General features: G+C 33.1%; 1 protein-coding gene across 19 annotated transcripts in view; it reads right to left on the reverse strand.

Annotated features, from left to right (window-relative positions):
* Nucleotides 1-4,913: 4,913 nt before the first annotated feature.
* The window catches only part of LOC120087353, a 21,563-nt gene continuing 7,203 nt past the window's right edge, over nucleotides 4,914-19,273 (reverse strand). For 6 of the 19 annotated variants that reach the window (XR_005484594.1, XR_005484603.1, XR_005484562.1 and 3 more), the window contains 5 exons: nucleotides 9,714-9,832; nucleotides 9,418-9,639; nucleotides 6,818-7,020; nucleotides 6,167-6,491; nucleotides 4,914-5,465 (listed from right to left, as the gene is read on the reverse strand). Coding sequence is in view for 4 of the 19 variants with exons in the window: in XM_039044347.1 (XP_038900275.1) it covers nucleotides 8,558-8,637; nucleotides 9,418-9,516; nucleotides 9,593-9,639; nucleotides 9,714-9,832 (345 nt within the window). In the remaining 15 variants the exon portion in view is untranslated. Of the gene's footprint in view, nucleotides 5,466-6,166; nucleotides 6,492-6,817; nucleotides 7,021-8,044; nucleotides 8,638-9,417; nucleotides 9,640-9,713; nucleotides 9,833-19,273 lie in introns of those variants that run through there. The other 13 variants (XR_005484599.1, XR_005484582.1, XR_005484552.1 and 10 more) reach the window with 7 other exon arrangements.

Below are 19,273 nucleotides of genomic sequence, written 5' to 3' on the forward strand. Positions count from 1 at the left end.
CACTTTTAGAATCAAAATCACGGGGCAAACAATGCTCAGCCTCGATGGAAGTCGAAGAAGTCCTTAGCCAAACACAAAACAGGGTATGCCCCTCGGCCTAATACATTGAAGGATTTTTAAAGTGACTTTGAAGTCCTGTTGGGACAACCTAGGTTAACCACTTCTATAACCACTTCCATATTGAGCTTAGATTTTGAAACTCAATATGGTTAAATATTGTACATTTAGAGTTTTTTTTTTTTCTTAAGATTTTAACATTACATTCATTGAACTCATTTCTTATCATAGTTCAAGTATAAAAAGATTAGTATTTTTTAATTATTTCATTTAAGATTAATTGGAATAAGCATAAGTTATGAAGTGAATAATAAAATTGGTCAACTAAACGTCATTGGGTTTTAATGGGTTAAAAGATGATAACAATATAGAAATTTGAGATATTCACGGAAAAATTAAGTAAATTTTGTGTGAGCGTAAAATTGCTTTTAAAACAAAAATAATTTCAAAATCCAAAATTGAACTATGATATGAAATGAGTTCAATGAAATAATTAAAAGATCACTATTATTTTATGCTTAAAATATGATATCAAATAAGTTCTCAATTTATAGCCTTAAACTTGGGGCGTTTTATCAATTTAAAATTAAACCTTAAATTTGAGAGTTGAATAAATTTAAATCCCAAACTAATAATTATATCAATCTAAACCTTGAGTTTTCATAATATCCAAATAAAACACAATGAAAATTTTAAATGGATACACTTATAAAAATTCAAAATTCAAATTGATATACTTAAATGAAAGCTCAATGTTTAAATTGATACAATTATTAGTTTGAGACCTCTAAAATGAAAGTTTAAATGGACACTATTATTAATTTAGGGTTTAAATTGATACAACCCCTACAATTCAAGGATATAACTTGATTATTTGCCCTTCATGACAATGAAATCTAAAAAAAAAAAAAAATTAGACTCTAAATCAACATAGTTAACCACATTGATTTCAAAATCTAAGCTTTAAATATAAAATACATGCATTGAATCTAAAATAATCTTAATAAGATCATTCAAAATAGGTTTTGAACATTTCTAATGTTATACAATATCCACGATTTTTTTAAAAAAGAAAATATATCCTAGACAATTTTTTTTAAAAAAATAAAATGAAAATGAAAATTTGATATGAGAGGTTAAAAAAATTGTGTTAGAAGAGTTAATAGGGTAGCTCTATTTTATCAAGGGGGAGAGATTAAAAAAATAAAGAAAAAAAACGCTGAAATGGGTAAAAAAAAAAAAAAAAAAAAAAAATAGCGAGAAAAAATTTCTAGCTCACTTATTTTTTGCAAATATTTCTGCAAACTACCCAATTTTTATACTTAATGCTTAGGCACTTCTTAAAATTTACGAGTCTCTTTGGTACAAACTTAAAAATTAAAAAACTAAACTTATAATTTGACCTAAAATTTTTAAAAAAATTTAGACTAATGATAAGTTTGGTTTAATTTTGAAAAATAAGTTGGTTTAAAAAAATTTGAAGTGTTTGACCACTACTCAAAATAGTTTTTGAGACACTTTCAAACGTTATTTTAAACCCTTTTTTTATATCAAAAGGGTTTTAAAAAATGATTTTTTGAAAAACATCTTTTCCTTTAGTTGAGTTAAATGAGTACTAAAAAAAATACGAAACTCATTGAGAGAAACTTAAAAATTTAACCTAAAGAAAGTAAGTTTGAAATGTTGTTATGGTACTTATCACTATCAAAAGAGAAGGAGGCATGTCTTTGAAAACAGTATTGGAGAATTGTTAGCAGCTAATGTTTACTAAAGATTAATTGGTTTGAACTTTGAACAAAGAAAAAAAAGAGTTGAATATGTGTTAAGAAGTTCATGTTAAAGGTGGGTATAGTAACCCTTTAATTTTAAAGAAAGTATAATTTGAAGTTTGTTTATGGGTCAACCAAAAATCTTGTGTCAGTCAAAAGTATTATTTGTAGCAAAGTTAAATGCTCAAAGGTCTTATAGTTTGACATAGCTGACTTTGGAGGTCAATAAACAATCATTCTCAAAATAATGTATTTTTCCGTCCATTGTTTTCTTTTTTTCTTTTTTCAAAATAAATAGACTGCAAAGGGGGAATTAACTTTCTCGTCCTATCTAATGTATTTTCCTTATGCCAAAAAAAAGGAAGAAAAAACAAAAAACCACTTTTGTTTTCTACATTTTATGTGAGTTTTCAAAAACTCAAGTTTTCAAACCTACAAAATGTAGGATTTTTTTGTTTGAAATTTGTTTTCTTTTAAAAAAAAAAAATTGACTAAGAATTTAAATCTTTTATTTAAGGAAAGAGAAAAAAAATTATGAGAAAATAAGAATTTTTAAAATCAAATAATTATCAATGAGATTTTAGTTTTGTAGTTTCAAATTTATAATAATTTAATCTCTAATTTATAATGAATATAGCTCAATTAGTATAGTGTTTAACCAGCAGTAAGAGGTTGAATTCCCTCCACCCAATGTATTGTAAAAAAATCATGAAAAATTAAATGTTTTTTTAAAAAAAAAATTATGCTACTTAATTTTTGTTATTTATAAACACGATTTCCCCAATAACCAACATATAATATAAGATTTCTCATTAAATCTTATATTTCATGATAAAAACCTAAATCATTATAATTTTCAAAATACTAAGACTTTGTTTGGTATAATCTGATTTTAGTTTTAGTTTTTGAAAATTGTATTTGTTTTCTTACAATATCTCCTTCATAGTTTTCATATTCTCCACATAACCATTTGAATTCTTAGCCAATTTACAAAGACAATAATAAATTTTTCAAATCTATTTTTTAGACCTTGTTTGGTAACCATTTCAATTTTTTATTTTTGGTTTATGAAAATTAAGTCTATTTCTCTCCATTTCTTACCATGATTTGCATCTTTCTTAAATAAAACGGTTGAATTCTTAGCCAAATTCTAAAAGTAAAAACAAGTTCTTAAAAATTATACCCTATTTGGCAGCTATTTCGTTTTTTAATTTTTTGTTTTTGAAAATTAAGCCTACAAACGTTCTTCCACCTCAAATTTTTTTTCTTTGTTACATACATTTTACCAACAATTTAAAAAAAAAAAAAAAAAAAAAAAAATTTTAAAAAAAAAAAAAAAAAAAAAAAAACCTGTTTTTGTTTCTAGAATTTGGCTAAGAATTCAACTATTGTATTTAAGATATAGGCAAATCATAGTAAAGAATGAGAAGAAAATAGTCTTAATTTTGAAAAACTAGAAATAAAAAAATTGAAATAGTTACCAAACGCGGCTTGCATTTTTTAGTTATCAAAGTTTAGCTTAGTTTTTTAAAACATTCGTAAAAAGTAGATAAAAAAACAAGAAATTAAAGATGAAGTGGGTATTTATAGACTTATTTTTAAAAAAAAACCTAAAAACCAAAATCAAATGGTTACCAAACGATACCTTAATTTTCAAATTTTGTTTTTTATTTTGAAAATACTCATAAAATATAGACAACAAAATATATAAACCAATAGATGAAAGTTGTGTTTTTAGGCTTAATTTTTAAAAATCAAAATTCAAAAATAAAATAGTTACCAAACAGAGCATAAATTGTTACATATCGAAGTCGAAAGACTAAGACCCCGTTTGATAACCATTTGGTTTTTTATTTTTGTTTTTAAAAATTAAGCTTATAGACACTACTTCTACCTCTAAATTTTTTCATTTATTATATACTTTTTACCGATGGTTTAGAAAACCAAGCCAAATTTTGAAAATTTTAAAAAGTAGCTTTTAAAATTTGTCTTTGTGTTTGGAAGTTTTCTAAAAATTCAACTATGATACTTAAGAAAGATGCAAAATATTATAAGAAATTGAGAGTAAACTTAATTTTCAAAAGTTAAAATAAAATCAAAATGATTATTAAAGGACCTAAATTATTATAAATTAAAAGTATAAAAACTATGTGTCACAAATCAAAGTTGAACTAAATCAATGTGCATGAGAGTTCAAAGCCTAGAAGTATTTTTATTCAATAAATTATTAAGTTAATCGTCATTATTTCCATTGAAAAACAGAGTTATGATCTAAAAATAATAATAAGAGTAAATGGTAAAAATCACTCCTAAAATATGGGAGAAGTTGCAATTATATCCTTAAATTTTCAATTTTAAAAATTAAGCCCTCAAACTTATACAAGTGTTAAAATTAGACCTAATTGTATAAATTTGAGAGTTCAATTTTCTAATCATTTTTTGGTCTAATTTATATAATTATTGTAAGCTTGAGAGTCCAATTTTAACACTTTTAGAAGTTAAGGGATCCAATTTTTATAATGGAAAGTTTAATAGTGCAATTGCAACTACCACCATTCTTCAAGAGTGGTTTTTGCAATTTGCCCTAATAATAATTATTATTATTTTGGATGAAATTCCTTTAAAATCTATGCCTCTCCATATTTTCATCAAGTGGCAAACCATGATTTGAACTTGTAACATTCCCCAATGGATTGGCCAAGGTAGGGGTGAAAACGGTTCGATTTAGTTCGATTTCATGACCAAACCGAACAAAATCGATTTTTTAAAGAAAATTATGTGCAAAACCGAACCACAACATTTTTACAGTTTGAATTGAACCGTACCGCACCACATATATAACTATTGGATTTAAAAGGCAACTTATCCACAAATTAAATCCCTGGTATTCTAAGAATTTAAATGACAACTCATTAATTGTAATCATCTCAGTAATTAGTTTTCGAACACTCTTAAAGGTAAACATCTTATAGCTAACAGATGAACAAGAACTATCTCCCACACTCTAATTAAATACCAACTTATTTTGTGTTACATCTAACTTACTCTTCTTAATTTAGTAAGGATTTTTTTTTTTTAACAATAGTGTTTAAAATGCATTTTCATAGTTGAATTTCCATTCCTTCTAAGATGACATGCATACACCTTATCATAATAATTACGTTTAACATGAGGATTGTTATCACTATATTCAGAACCCACACCATAGACAATTTTTTCCTCTTTCTTCTTTTTGAAATGGCGTGCACCACCTATGGGTGTACCCCAATGCACAAAAAGCACGAAACGGTCTTCTCTTTATAGCTCTCCCCGTAAGGAAGGCTGTATGTCTGGACCAGTAACATAGTATATTATTCGTTTGGATTTGTTTAGCTTTGCTTTGTCCAAATGTTTGGCTTTCTCAGTCTTGGAAAGGTGGACCCACCGAAGATGGGAGCCCTTTAACATGTTTACGAAGACCTCCGACTTATTAGAGAAAGGGGGTTCGATTAGTAGAGGGGACGACTTTGCCTCCCCGGAAGAAAAAGAGCCCCGCTCGAGGGACTGTATTTGAAATCGTCTCACCACTTCGATCTTGTTGTGGTGGTGGAAGCATCTCAATAACATCATCATTGAAATTGTTGTTAATTGTGATGGTACCTATAATATATAAAACATAGGTGGGTCATATTACAAACAGATTAAAAGTGAAAAAAGTTAAATGAATTAAATTAAATTATCCACAAGTTAATAAGTAATTGAAAGCGTGGAGTGGAATAAGCAAACAAAAACCCCATAAACAGAGAAAATCAGAGGGAAAAAAAGAGCTCAATTTAAACCAGCAAGAAGAGGAAAAACAACTACTTCATCAACAACAACCACCTCTTTTACAAACTCCAAGCTTTATCATCTCATCAAACTCAAAAAATTCCTCATTATTCAACTTCCAAAACCCCAATTTCCCTGATCATCATCATTAATTACCCTTCTCCATGAATCTCCCTTCCACACACTAACAATTTTGAATTATTACTCTCAAAATTCAAAATGAAAACTCTATTTTAACAGTCTAATTTGGGGTTCTCTATAAAGATTCTTTCACACGAATAACATAGGATTTTACTGATATTAACAGTCTAATTTGTTTATTAAAGGAAAAGAAGAGTTGTGGAGTGAAATAATAAACAAACAAAAACCCTTTAACAGAGAAAATCGAGAAAATCGGTGTGTATGTCTGTGTATGAGAAAATCAGAGAAAATTTGATGCAGATCTTGAAAAGGAAAAAGAACTTGAAAAGGGCTTCAATTGACCAGTTAGTATGACAAATTTTAAAGAACTTGAAAGAGGGAGAAGAACCTACCGAGCAAAGGGAGAGACTAAGAGAGACTTGAGACTTGAGAGAGACGTTCGTGTCCACGTTCGAAGAGTCGTGGGCCCGTGCCCATGGAGGTGGAACCGTGGATAGGTATGGAGGAGGTGTTGATGAGGGTCTCAGCGTCTCACCATGAATTGTGAAGGGGGAGGATGACGACTGACGGGACTTGAGAGCCGAGATTGAGAGGTCTAGTGTGTGTGTGACAAATTTAAACCAAACTGAACCGATTAATTCAGTTTCAGTATTACATGGAACCGCACTAAATCGCGGTTGTCGATTTTGTTGGTTTCTGCAGTTTCACTGTCCACCCCTAGATCAAAGGCATGTAAGAGTAAACTATTAACTAATAAACATTACAAGAGTATCATTTGAGATTTAAGACACTTGCAAATAATATTAACTGTATTTTTTTAACAAACAAAAATAATATAATTTTCTTTCAATTTAAATATAAAATTTCAAATGTACAAAACATTATGGGGAAAAAAATACCTCTATGTTAATCCCAAAAACTAAAACCTATTGTGATAGAGAAGTCTCTCATATCCCACACTCCATAATTAACCTCAATCAAACAACATTTATAAGGACAATGAAATTCTTGTATTCTAATAGAAGGAAGAAAACAGTGCTAACCACAATTTTTCTTCTGAAGTTCGAAAGAAGCTTCCTCCACATACACTCCTCAATGCCACTAATCTACATCATTTACAAGTCATGAAAATGCTAGAATCTTTGAGCTTCAGCAGCGACGGCTGCAGGAGTCCTCTGACATTCCTTAAACGATTAAATCGTTTCTTGAGCGGCTCATTGTGATTATCTGGTGGAATACTCAGAAGCTGAAAAATAGTTGCCACAGGAAGAAGTCAGTATTTGAACTTGTCCACATACACAGTATACACACATTGAGAAAGCATGGAAGAAATAGTCACCAGAATGAGATCTTCATTACAATACTATTGTTTTAAGTAATGATAATGAAAGTAATAGTTTTGTAAGTGCACAGGCAAAAGCCAAAATTAATCAAACTAAGATGAACGACATAGAGAATAAGCTTAAAGGGGTATTTATACAAAATGGGTTCCGACACCGGTTGGCACACTTCGGGTAAGTTTGGGCTGAGTTTAAGAAGCCCTTGGATCTACATCTCAAAGCTGTGGAAAGATTTTGGGTCCCTTGCACACTTTAAACTTGGAGATGGTAGGAACATCTACTTTTGGTCCGATTCTTGGTGCTCGGATTTATCTTTTAAGAACTATCCAAGACTATTTCATGTGGCCTCATTTCCTAATGGAAGTATTAATGACCACTAGGATTTTAATAGAGTTCTTGGAACTTAATTTTCAGCAGACAACTCAAAGAGGAAGAGACCTTAAAATTCCAGCAATTATTATCTCAAATAGAAAACAGAAGAGTTAATTACAATTCAGATTCCCGGATATGGTCTTTGGAGTCATCTGGAAGATTTTCGATTAAATCTGTCTAAATATTTGAATTCCTTCACCGGTTAGACAAAGAAATTTATCAAAACCTTTGGAAATCCAAAAGCACCAAAAGAATTAACATGCTGATTTGGATTCTATTTTTTGGATCCCTAAATCGTTCGGCTACTCTTCAACACAAATTTCGAGACAAATGCCTCTCTTTCTATGTGTCCATTGTCAAGCTAATAGAGAAGATCTACAACACCTACTGTTTGAATGCTCTTATACAAGGAAATGTTGGTGGAAGTTATTTTCATTCTTCAACTTATCTCATGCCTTCGGAAAGTCAACTAGAGAAAATATGTCTCAAGTTTTAGTTGGTCTTCTACTCCCCCTCTAAAGCTCAAATACTTTGGAATAACACAGTTAAAACTCTAACCTCATAGATCTGGTTTGAAAGAAATCAGAGAGTTTTCCACGACAAGGCTCTGGTTTGGACAGATCGTTTTGATTCTAACCGTCTACGATACACAAAAATGAAGAAACAAAGACAAGCAATCATTATGTTACCTGATTAAATATTAACTATCCTTTCAATGTTTTTTCTAGTTACATCTAGAGTTGGACAAAATTGAACCGAACCGAACCAACTGGTTCGGTCCAGTTTCTTTTTAATAAATAACACCTTCAGTTCACTGATGTATAGAACCGACCACTTCGATTCGGTTTTCAATTCAAGACCTAAAAGACCATAATTTCTTTTAATTTAAAAGCCCAAAAGTCCATCAGCCCATCTGCCTTTAGCCTATACCCAATATTTAAAAATACAAAATTGAAACAAATAAAACGCTAAAAACTAAAGAGATCCATCCACCATTTCTTCAACTTTAATGTCTACCATCGCCGTCAGTCGCCACCTCCACGCTCTCCTTTCCTTAGCTTTAGCTGCACTTCAGCCGCACACCCCTGAGTCCCTAACCCATCGCCAGTTGCCACTTCGACGGTCCACCACGATCTTCTCAGCTCCACCGCCTGTCACCACATCCAGCGGAACTTCAACAGCACACTCTACGATCTCCTCAGCTCCAGCTCCATTTATTTAACGCAACAAAGAAACTAAAATTGATTTGGTATTTAAAATGGATTTTGTATTTGGGTTCGGGAAGAAATTATTAAAAAAAAAAAAAAAAAAAAACTGGTTCTAAACTAACCGACTTGGACCGAATCAAGATGGTTCGGTTCAGAAACCTAAACCGATTACGGTCAGTTTTCAGCGGTTCAATGTTGTTGCAAACCGATCTGTTCGGTTTGGTCATTGGTTTTGCTGAAAATCGGACCGAATCAAACCGTGCATTAAGGATGTACACGGATTAGGTTGGGTTCAGGAAATTTTTGGATCAATCCAAAAATTTGGATTGGTCAAGTTAGCTATCCGAATGACCCAAATAGGGTCACCAACCCAACATTCGGGTTGGGTTGGATTGGACTGTCGGGTTATGTTTTTTTTTCTTTTTTCCTTTTTCCTTTTTTTTAGATACATTTAAAATCGTCATAACAAGAACATTAACAACCACCTTAAAAGGAAAACATGAATCAAAATATCTAATATATATTACAAATTCCAAACTTCAAACTTCAAACAAACATCGTAATAACCCCACTTTAAAAGAAAAGTATTAAAAACCCACAAATCCATTTCTTCAAGCTGTGGAGGAAGATCGCTTTGCCACGAGAAAAATGTCAAACGAATGTAAAAGATTTAAGAGATCAAACTTATAGATCAAAAGAAGTAGATGAACGGATCAAACTTACAGATTGAAAGAAGTCTAGAAACCCACAGCCTGAAGCTGAACAACAGTTGAATGATGACGAAAGTAGATGACCGAAGAATGGAACGACTGAACGCTAAAGCTGACAAATGAAATGATTGAACGCTGAAGCTAATGAACAAAATGGTTGAATGTTGAACGAAGGACTAAGTACTAACGTGAATCGAAAGAGGCAGATGGAATCGAGCCTGAAGCTGACGAATGACTGAATCAAAAGTGGGAGAGCTAAAGATGAGAGCAAATCGAAGGAGGGAGAGTATAGGAAGTACGTCGACTAACCTCCGAACACCACTTCCGACAATCGCCGTCAACCAACTCCGGCCGCCACCTTCCAACGACCACCGTCGGCCAACCACCACGAGCCAACTCTGATTTCCACCTCCAACAACCTCCAGTGACTGCCATTAGCCAACCTTAAAAAACATTAATAAAAAGACTCCTAGTATATAACAAACTAGACAAATTTATATAAAAACACTTTTAAGAAAGAATTGCAAGATTTTTTATTTTAAGGAGTTTTTATCAAAAATATTTAAATAAAAATGAATTTTCGTAAGATTTTTTTTCTAAGTTCACTACAGAAAAACGGGAACTCCCGACGCCGGGTGTCGATGGATCTCCCGACACCCGTCAGGCGACATCGAGAGAGGGGTCTGGAGTTTAAACCAGACCCCTTCTTCTTCCCCCTGTCTCTTATACACATCTAGATGTGTATAAGAGACAGGTGCACATCCATTTCATTTATTTTCTCTTATTTTGTATCTTAATTTAAGCCATTGTTTTTAATTTTTAGCATGTTGGTAATGTTGGTAATGTTTAATTTTTAGCATGTTACTAATGTTGGTAATTAATGTTGCTAATGTTTAATTTCTAGCATGTTGGTAATCTAATGTGAATTATGAATTATGGATTGTGGATGTTATTGTGGATTGAGTTTTTTTTCCTTTTAATTCTTAAGGTCATGGATTACTTAAATTACTGTAATATATGTTACAATTTCTGCAATTTGGTGGATTATTATGAATTGGTTGGAAATAAATCAATGGTTTTTTTATTTTGTTGGTGATCTCTATCTGAAGAATTCAGCTCAAACTTATGGAGATTCCGCTGAAATCTGAAGAGAACTACAAAGGTATTGTCTTGTTCAAACCCTCTTATGAAAACCTCATGACTAGTATGTTTAAAACTCAAATTAATGAGAATTCCTCGTTCCCTTTCGTGTGAATTCCCCAGCGGCACTAACTGTGTAGATAGAGACTCTTTCCTCTTGCGGGCATAAAAGACCAGTTTCGGAAATATCCCCATTCATAGGTCCGAGATCCATATTATCACTCCCCCAAAATTATGGTTTAAACCAGATCCCTTCTTCTTCCCCACTTTTTTAAAATATTGTACTTAACGCATTTAATATTTTAAAAAAGTTTAAAGAATTTACTAGACATAAAACTAAATTTTGTGTCTAATAGAAAATTGAACTTTAAATTTTGTGTCCAATAGGCTTGTAAATTTTAGAAGATGTTAAATAGATGAAAAGCCTATATTAGACACAAAATTGAAAGCTTGGAGACGTACTAAATAAAACATTTGAAAGTTGTTAAGACAATTTAAACAGTTTAGGGATCTATGTGTTTATTTTGCCTTAAGAAATGAAAATTATGGAACTCAATGCTTAATAATACTTTGTACTTTGTCCTCTAATCCAAGTTATTGTTTTGGATTACAAGTTGGTCAGAAAATATTTATTTTTAAGGATGAATAAAGAATGGATTAAACTAAAGAATAAGTTATCAATGGAATATAGAGGAGTATCATAGTTCTTAGATATGGCAAGGTTTCATGTAAATGATTCCGAACGAAAAAGATGTTCATGCAAGAATTGTATGAATTCAATTTGGGAAAAAATAGATATTGTGGAACGACATCTATTAACATATGGAATATCTCCCTCATATTGTGAATGGGTATATCATGAAAAGCCAGTAAACTTATATAGAAGTCATACAAGTCATTCAATACAGGATGTTGAAGTAGATAGTATAGAGAGTAATGTTGTCGAAGAAAATGAGATGTTGAATCTTATAAACGATTTACAAGTTCTAATTGAAAACGAAAATGCAAATGAATGAAGGATTGAGAATAATGAAATGTCCTTTAATGGTCAAGAAAGAGATACCACGAACTTATTCGAGGATTCAATGACCGAAGCACGTAATGAATTATACCCTGGGTGTTCGCAATTTTCGTCCTTAAACTTTTTAGTGAAGTTGATGCATATCAAAGTTCTAAACGGCTGGAGAAACAAATCGTTTGATATGTTGCTGGAATTGTTAAAAGCAGCGTTTCCAGTTGGCACCTCTATACCTACTTCCTTTTACGAAGCCAAGCGAAAATTGCATGATTTAGGCCTAGGTTATGAGTCTATTCGTGCGTGCAAATATGATTGTGTATTGTATTGGAAAAAGTTTGCAGATTTGCAACAATGCCCTATTTATGGTGAGTCTCGGTACAAAGTTAATGATGGCAAGGGTAAAAAAATACCACATAAGGTATTGTATCATTTTCCATTGATACCGAGATTAAAACGATTGTTCGCATCAAAAGAAGGCGCTTCTGACATGAGATGGCATAAAGATAAGCGAGTTGAAACGGATGATGTATTGCGACATCCAGCTGATGCAGAGGGGTGAAAACATTTTGATCGTGAATTCCCTCATTTCGCTTTAGATCCTCGAAATGTTCGTTTGGGATTAGCTTCAGATGGCTTCAATCCGTTTGGAAATATGAGCACTTCTTATAGTATGTGGCCTGTGGTGATAATTCCTTATAATTTGCTCCCTTGGAAATGCATGAAGGAAACAAACTTCTTCATGTCTTTGCTCATACCTGGTCCAAAATCTCCTGGAAAGGAAATTGATGTTTACTTGCAACTATTGATTGAAGAGTTGAAAGAGTTATGGACAATTGGTGTGCGAACTTATGATTCTGTTGCTGGTGGGTTTTTTCAATTATATGCTACATTATTATGGACGATTAATGACTTCCCTGCGTATGGTGACTTATTTGGGTGGAGTATAAAAGGTTATCCAACATGTCCAATATGCAAATAAGATAACTCGTCCTTCAGGATAAGAGGGAAAATATCATTTATGGGACATCGACGTTATCTTCCGGAGAATCATAGTTGGCGTCGAAGTAGACAACATGATGGAAAAGTTGAACGTAGACCTCCACCAGTCGTAATGAATGGGGAAAAGATGTTACAACAAATAAATACGTTAAACTTTTCTGTGCTTAGCAAACATCCATCGAAGCAAGATAAAAAAAGAAGACNGTAATGAATGGGGAAAAGATGTTACAACAAATAAATACGTTAAACTTTTCTGTGCTTAGCAAACATCCATCGAAGCAAGATAAAAAAAGAAGACGAATTCTAAACTGGACTAAAAAAAGTATTTTTTTCCAACTTCCATATTGGTCCAGACTATTGTTACGACATAAATTGGATGTAATGCATATTGAAAAAAACATATGCGACAATTTGATGGGCACATTGTTAAATATTGAAGGAAAGACAAAGGATACAACGAACGTTCGATTAGACTTACAAGATTTGAAGATAAGAAAGGATCTACACTTGATACAGGTCGAGAACAGATTTATAAAACCACACGCAGCATACACATTAACAAATGGTGAACGGATTTCATTTTGTAAGTATTTGAAATCAGTGAAATTCCCTGATGGATTCGTATCTAACATATCACGATGTGTCAATGACAAAGATGGAAAAATATCGGGGTTGAAAACACACGACTGTCATGTGTTGCTTCACAGACTACTCCCTATTGGTATTCGAGCATACCTACCGAAGAACGTATCCACTGCTATTGTTGAGTTGTGTACATTCTTTCGCGACTTATGTGCAAAGACAATATGTGTAAGTGATTTGAACGGACTACAAGCAAACATCATAATCATACTTTGTAAATTGGAGAGAATATTCCCATCTGCCTTTTTCGATGTGTAGTTCATCTACCATATGAAACCAAAGTGGTGGGTCCAGTTAGTTACAGTTGGATGTATCCTATTGAAAGAAGTTTACGAACAATTTGTACGGAACAAAGCACATCCTGAGGGGTCTATAACGGAAGCATATGCAATGAATGAATCATGGAACTTCTGCTCGCGATATCTAAGTGGGATTGAAACGAGATTCAATAAAGATGAACGAAATGATGATAACATTCCCGATCATGAGATATTTGGTGAATTTGAATTATTTAGGCAGTGGGTACGACCATTAGGGGCATCAATTTTACGGACGCTATCAGCGGAGGGAAAACGTATTACACATTGGTACATTCTCAACAATTGTAAAGAAATAACAGACTATCACAAGTACGTTTCAAACTTTTTCCTTTTCTAAATTCTAGGGTATCTCCTTTGATATAACATTTAAATGATCAATTTTGTAGGCAACATTTGAGGTTAATTCGTCGTGAAGCTCAAAGTGCCTCTGACTTATATATAAAACATCAACGCAAATTTCCCGATTGGTTCAAATCTCAGGTATACATAATCATTTTGTAGGCAACAGTTGAGGGATGATTCATTTTCCGTATTCATTTTTAATGTATAAGTAATTATCAAGTTCTACAACAGCGCGAAAGAGAAGATATCTCTGATGATTTCTTTTCACTTGCAATAGGACCTTCGTTTGAGGTGCGCTCTTACAATGGATGCATTGTTAATGGGGTACGATTTCACACTGTTGAGCGTGATAATCGTCGAGCTACACAAAATAGTCGAGTCCTAGTGGCCGGGGAGATAAGTGAGAACACAAGTGTAGATAACAATTTCTATGGTGTTATAGACGAAGTATTAGATTTCTAATATGTGAACAGAAGACGCGTTTTCTTGTTGAAGTGTAGATGGTTTGACACAAATAACAACAAAAGTAATAGGACACATGTGGATTTAGGATACAAATCGATCAATACATCACACTTTTGGTATGTCGACGAGCCTTTCATCTTTGCTATCCAAGCACAACAAGTCTTTTACATTGATGACATCAAACATGTAGCAATTGGAAAGTTGTTCAAGTAGTCCAAAATAAACGAATATGGGATGTACCGGAAGTGGATGATGTTGAAAACGCACAACTAGATTTTCTACAGTTGTGGAAAGACCAATTACTATACATGGCGATCCTGACTTCATAAACATGATGATGAAGAACAATTATTCCCAATAATAGTTCAAGTGCTGATGAATAATTTGAATTAGATTACGATGATGAGTAATGATGTATCTACTCAATTCTCTTTTTCTCTAACTTACACGTATTTATTGTTAACTTACACGTATTTAGGAGAGATTTTAAAATTCATCAAAAATCACTTTTTTTTCATTTTTAAAAATCACTCAAAACACACTTTTAATTACTCAAAATTAATTTAGTTTTAATTATATTTATATAGCCTTTCATATCATCAAAATTAGTTTTGAAGAATATACATGTCATAGTGATTTTGAAAATGACAAAAGTGATTTCAACCATTTTAAATTACTTCCAAACATAAAAGCTACTTAAATGAGCAATCCAAAACAAAATAAATTAAAAATGATAAAATATAAAAAAAAATTTAAAAAAACCCGAAACATAATTAAATTTCATTCTTTCTTCTCTTTCACTATTTAAATCATGGTTCACACTCCCTTCATCCACAACTTCATTCTTCAATCTTCATATTCTACTCTTTCCTACCATCTACTCTAATGCTCAACAATCACTCGACATTACTAGATTTTTTTTCAAGTTTTCACTCTTTTTTGAATCTATTTTAATCTAACTTAAAATAAGTATTAAAACAATTAATTAGACATTATATATATATATATATATAACGTATCTTCGACGTATCCGTATCTTAGTTTTTTAAAAATTAACGTATCGTCGTACCGTATCGTATCCGTAACATGTATCCGTATCTGTGTTTGTACTTCTTAGAGGACAAGGATTGGGCTCAAGGCAAAACGCTAAAGTCATTAAGCCAACAAAGCTCTATTGCGTGAACTTAAATTTCCAACTCTAACCCCCTGATTCATTGATTTCCCAACAGCTTCCCAACTGACGAATGAGGCCCATTCCCTTCCTCCACTCTTTTCCAGAGAATCTCTCATGAGCTTCTAAATGTTCTTACAAATCGAAACAGGGCGCATAGAAAAGGGAAAAGTAAAACATGGGATCCGCTCCACACTGATCTGATAAGGGTCAATCTCCAAGCTTAGGAGAAAAAATTCTCTTTCACGAAGCTAACTTCTTTCTTATCTTCTCTGTGGGACCATCTCAGAACGAGCTAGCTCAGATTAACTCCCAACGGGAAAACCAAAATGGGAAGAGGGAAAAGAACCAACCTCACACCCACCAGATTCATCTATCTAATAAGGTTATCATGCTCATCGTTTATTCCCAAAATCTAACACTTGCTTATATTAATTTTAAACCTAACATTGCCTTAAAAAACCCCATGAAGTAATTGAGAATAAAGAAGGAATCTCCTTACCAGAGCAAAACATCGTGTCATCAGCAAATTGCAAATGCAAAAGAGTCACCTCCTTAAAACCCACCTTAAAAGGTTAAAAAATGCTTCTTTCCACTCCCTATAAATGATAAAACTTAAAACATCCACAACCAAAGAAACAACAAGGGACATAAAGGATCCCCTAGTCTCAATCCTCTTAAGGCCTTTATCAAACCTTTGAAGAGCCATTGATAAAAATCGAGTAATTCACATTCCTGATATATCCCCACATCCACATTCTCCATTTATATCCAAACCTTTCTTATCAACACCTATCCAAAAAATCTCAATCAACATGGTCGTAGGCTTTCTGGAAGTCAATTTTAAAAATTACACCCTCCTTTGTATTCGCCTTATAATCCTCAATGGCCTTATTCCCAATGAGGGCCTAATCGATAATTTGTCTCCCAACTATAAAAGCTCCTTGGGCCTTAGAAATAGTCGAAGGGAGACTTTCCTCAAATGGTTGACGAGAACCTTAGCGAGGATTTTATATGCACTAGTAATAAGACTGGTCGGTTTGAAATCCTTAACCCTATCAGCACTCTCCTTCTTAGGAATAAGGCACACAAAGGTTTCCAAAAGGGAACGGTTCAATCAAAATGCCTCTTTTCAAAGAATTCTTAAAACATCCACAACCAGAGAAAACAACAAGGGGCATAAAGGATCCCCTAGTCTCAATCCTCTTGAGGCCTTTATCGAACCTTCGGAGAGCCATTGATAAAATCGAGTAATTCACATTCCTAATATATCCCCACATCCACATCTCCATTTATATCCAAACCTTTTTTTTATCACAACACCCTATCCAAAAAATCCCAATCAACATGGTCGTAGGCTTTCTAGAAAGTCAATTTTAAAAATACACCCTCCTTTGTCTTCGCCATATAATCCTCAATGGCCTTATTCCCAGTGAAGGCTTGATCAATAATTTGTCTCTCAACTATAAAAGCTTCTTGGGCCTTAGAAATAGTCGAAGGGATAACTTTCCTCAAATGGTTAACGAGAACTTTAGCGAGGATTTTATATGCACTAGTAGTAAGACTGGTCGGTTTGAAATCCTTAACCCTATCAGCACTCTCCTTCTTAGGAATAAAGGCACACAAAGGTTTCCAAAAGGGAACGGTTCAATCAAAAATGCCTCTTTCAAAAGAATTCTTTAAAACATCCACAACCAAGAGAAACAACAAAGACATAAAGGATCCCTAGTCTCAATCCTCTTGAGGCCTTTATCGAACCCTTCGGAGAGCCATTGATAAAAATTGAGTAATTCACATTCCTGATATATCCCCACATCCACATTCTCCATTTATATCCAAACCCTTTCTTATCCAACACCTATCCAAAAAAATCCCAATCAACATTGGTTGAGGCTTTATGGAAGTCGATTTTAAAAATTACACCCTCCTTTGTCTTCGCCATATAATCCTCGATGCCTATTCCAATTGAGGGCTTGATCAATAATTTGTCTCCCAACTAAAAAACTCATTGGGCCTTAGAAATATTCGAAGGGAGAACTTTCCTCAAATGGTTTAACGAGAACCTTAGCGAGGATTTTATACGCACTAGTTATTAAGACTAGTCAATTTGAAATCCTTAACCCTATCAACACTCTCCTTCTTAGGAATAAGGCACACAAAGGTTTTCAAAGGGAACGGTTCAATCAAAATGCCTCTTTCAAAGAATTCTTTAAAACATTTTCCAAATTCCTCTTTATGCAAACGGCAGGATTAAATTCTTGTGTTAAGAGAACTTCATTTGCTTGATTCAAAAAAAAGGAAAACGCTACCTTTATAGGATTTTAGACCGATTAGCTTAACTACAATAACATACAAGATTGTAGCGAAAGTGTTAACGAGTGTGTAAAGAAAAATTATGCCAAGCATAATTGCTCCTACACAAAGCGCTTTCATTGGGGGAAGACAAATTCTAGATCCAATCCTCATAGCCAATGAAGTGGTAGAAGAATATCGTTCTAAAGAAGAAAAAAATGGTGGATTCTAGAACTTGATCTAGAAAAAGCCTTTGACCGAATTGATTGAGTCTTCCTTGAAAAAGTTTATTGCTGGAAAAAACTTTGATCCTAGATGAATTTCATGGAAATGGATGTGTTTCTAGTCCAAAATCTCAATCTTTATTAATAGAAGACCACAAGGAAGAATTTTAAGCTACAAGGGACATTAGGCAAGGGAGTCCTTCTCCACCTTTTTCTTTTCTATTAGTTAGCGAGGTATTGAGTGCATTATTGGCCGACTGCATGAAAAAGACATATTTGAAGGATTTATGGTAGGGAAAGATACAGTTCATGTCTCCATCCTTCAATTCACCGATGATACCTAGATCTTTTATAAATATGAGGATAAGATGATAGAAATTTTAAGAAAGACTATTGAATTCTTTGAGTGGTGCTTGGAGCAAAAGGTTAATTTGGAAAAAATCTTGCATTATGTGGTATTAACATTATGACAGCAAGCTGTATGCCATGGCATCCAAGCTAAATTATAAGGCTAACCACCTTTCTTTTATGTATCTTGGTTTACATTTAGTGGTTATCCAAAAGTTACATTTTGGCAACCGGTGATTAAAAAACTCAAGGAAAATTGGAGAAATGGAAGCGATACAACCTTTCTAAAGGAGGTCGTGCCACTCTATGTAAGTCCGTCCTTTCTCATCTCCCTACTTATTATATATCAATTTTCTTGATGCGGAAAAGGTAGCCCTAATGTAGAATGGCATTAAGGAATTTCTTTTGGGAACGATACAAATGGACAAACTAAATCACTTTAGTCAAATGGATTATAGTCTCTAGATCTCAAGTGGATGGTGCCTCAGTCTTAGTGGCCTAAAAACAAAAATTTAGCCCGGTTAGCTAAATGGGAATGGAGATTTATGTTTGAACAAAATGCGTATGGAACCAAGTTGTGAAAAGCATCACGGAAGAAGCTGGTTTGGGTGGAACACTGATGGAAAAGTTAATTGCAGTCTCTATTAGTCTTGGATTAGCATTTCAAGAACTTGGTTAAAAGTCGATGCTTTGGCTTCTTACAAAATTAGGAAAGGAAGAAGAATAGCTTTTTTGGCATGACCCTTGGACGGCATTATACCCCTAAAGGAATCTCTTTCCAGAATTTATAGAATATCCCTGAATCTAATGTGTGATCTTTTCGCATTGTGGACTCCTCAATCACTTCTTGGTCCATTAATTTCAGAAGGCTGTTAAAGAGGAAGGTTGATGATTATATCTCTCTCTTT

The sequence above is a fragment of the Benincasa hispida genome, chromosome 1 (assembly GCF_009727055.1).
Source record: "Benincasa hispida cultivar B227 chromosome 1, ASM972705v1, whole genome shotgun sequence".
Taxonomy (NCBI): domain Eukaryota; kingdom Viridiplantae; phylum Streptophyta; class Magnoliopsida; order Cucurbitales; family Cucurbitaceae; genus Benincasa; species Benincasa hispida.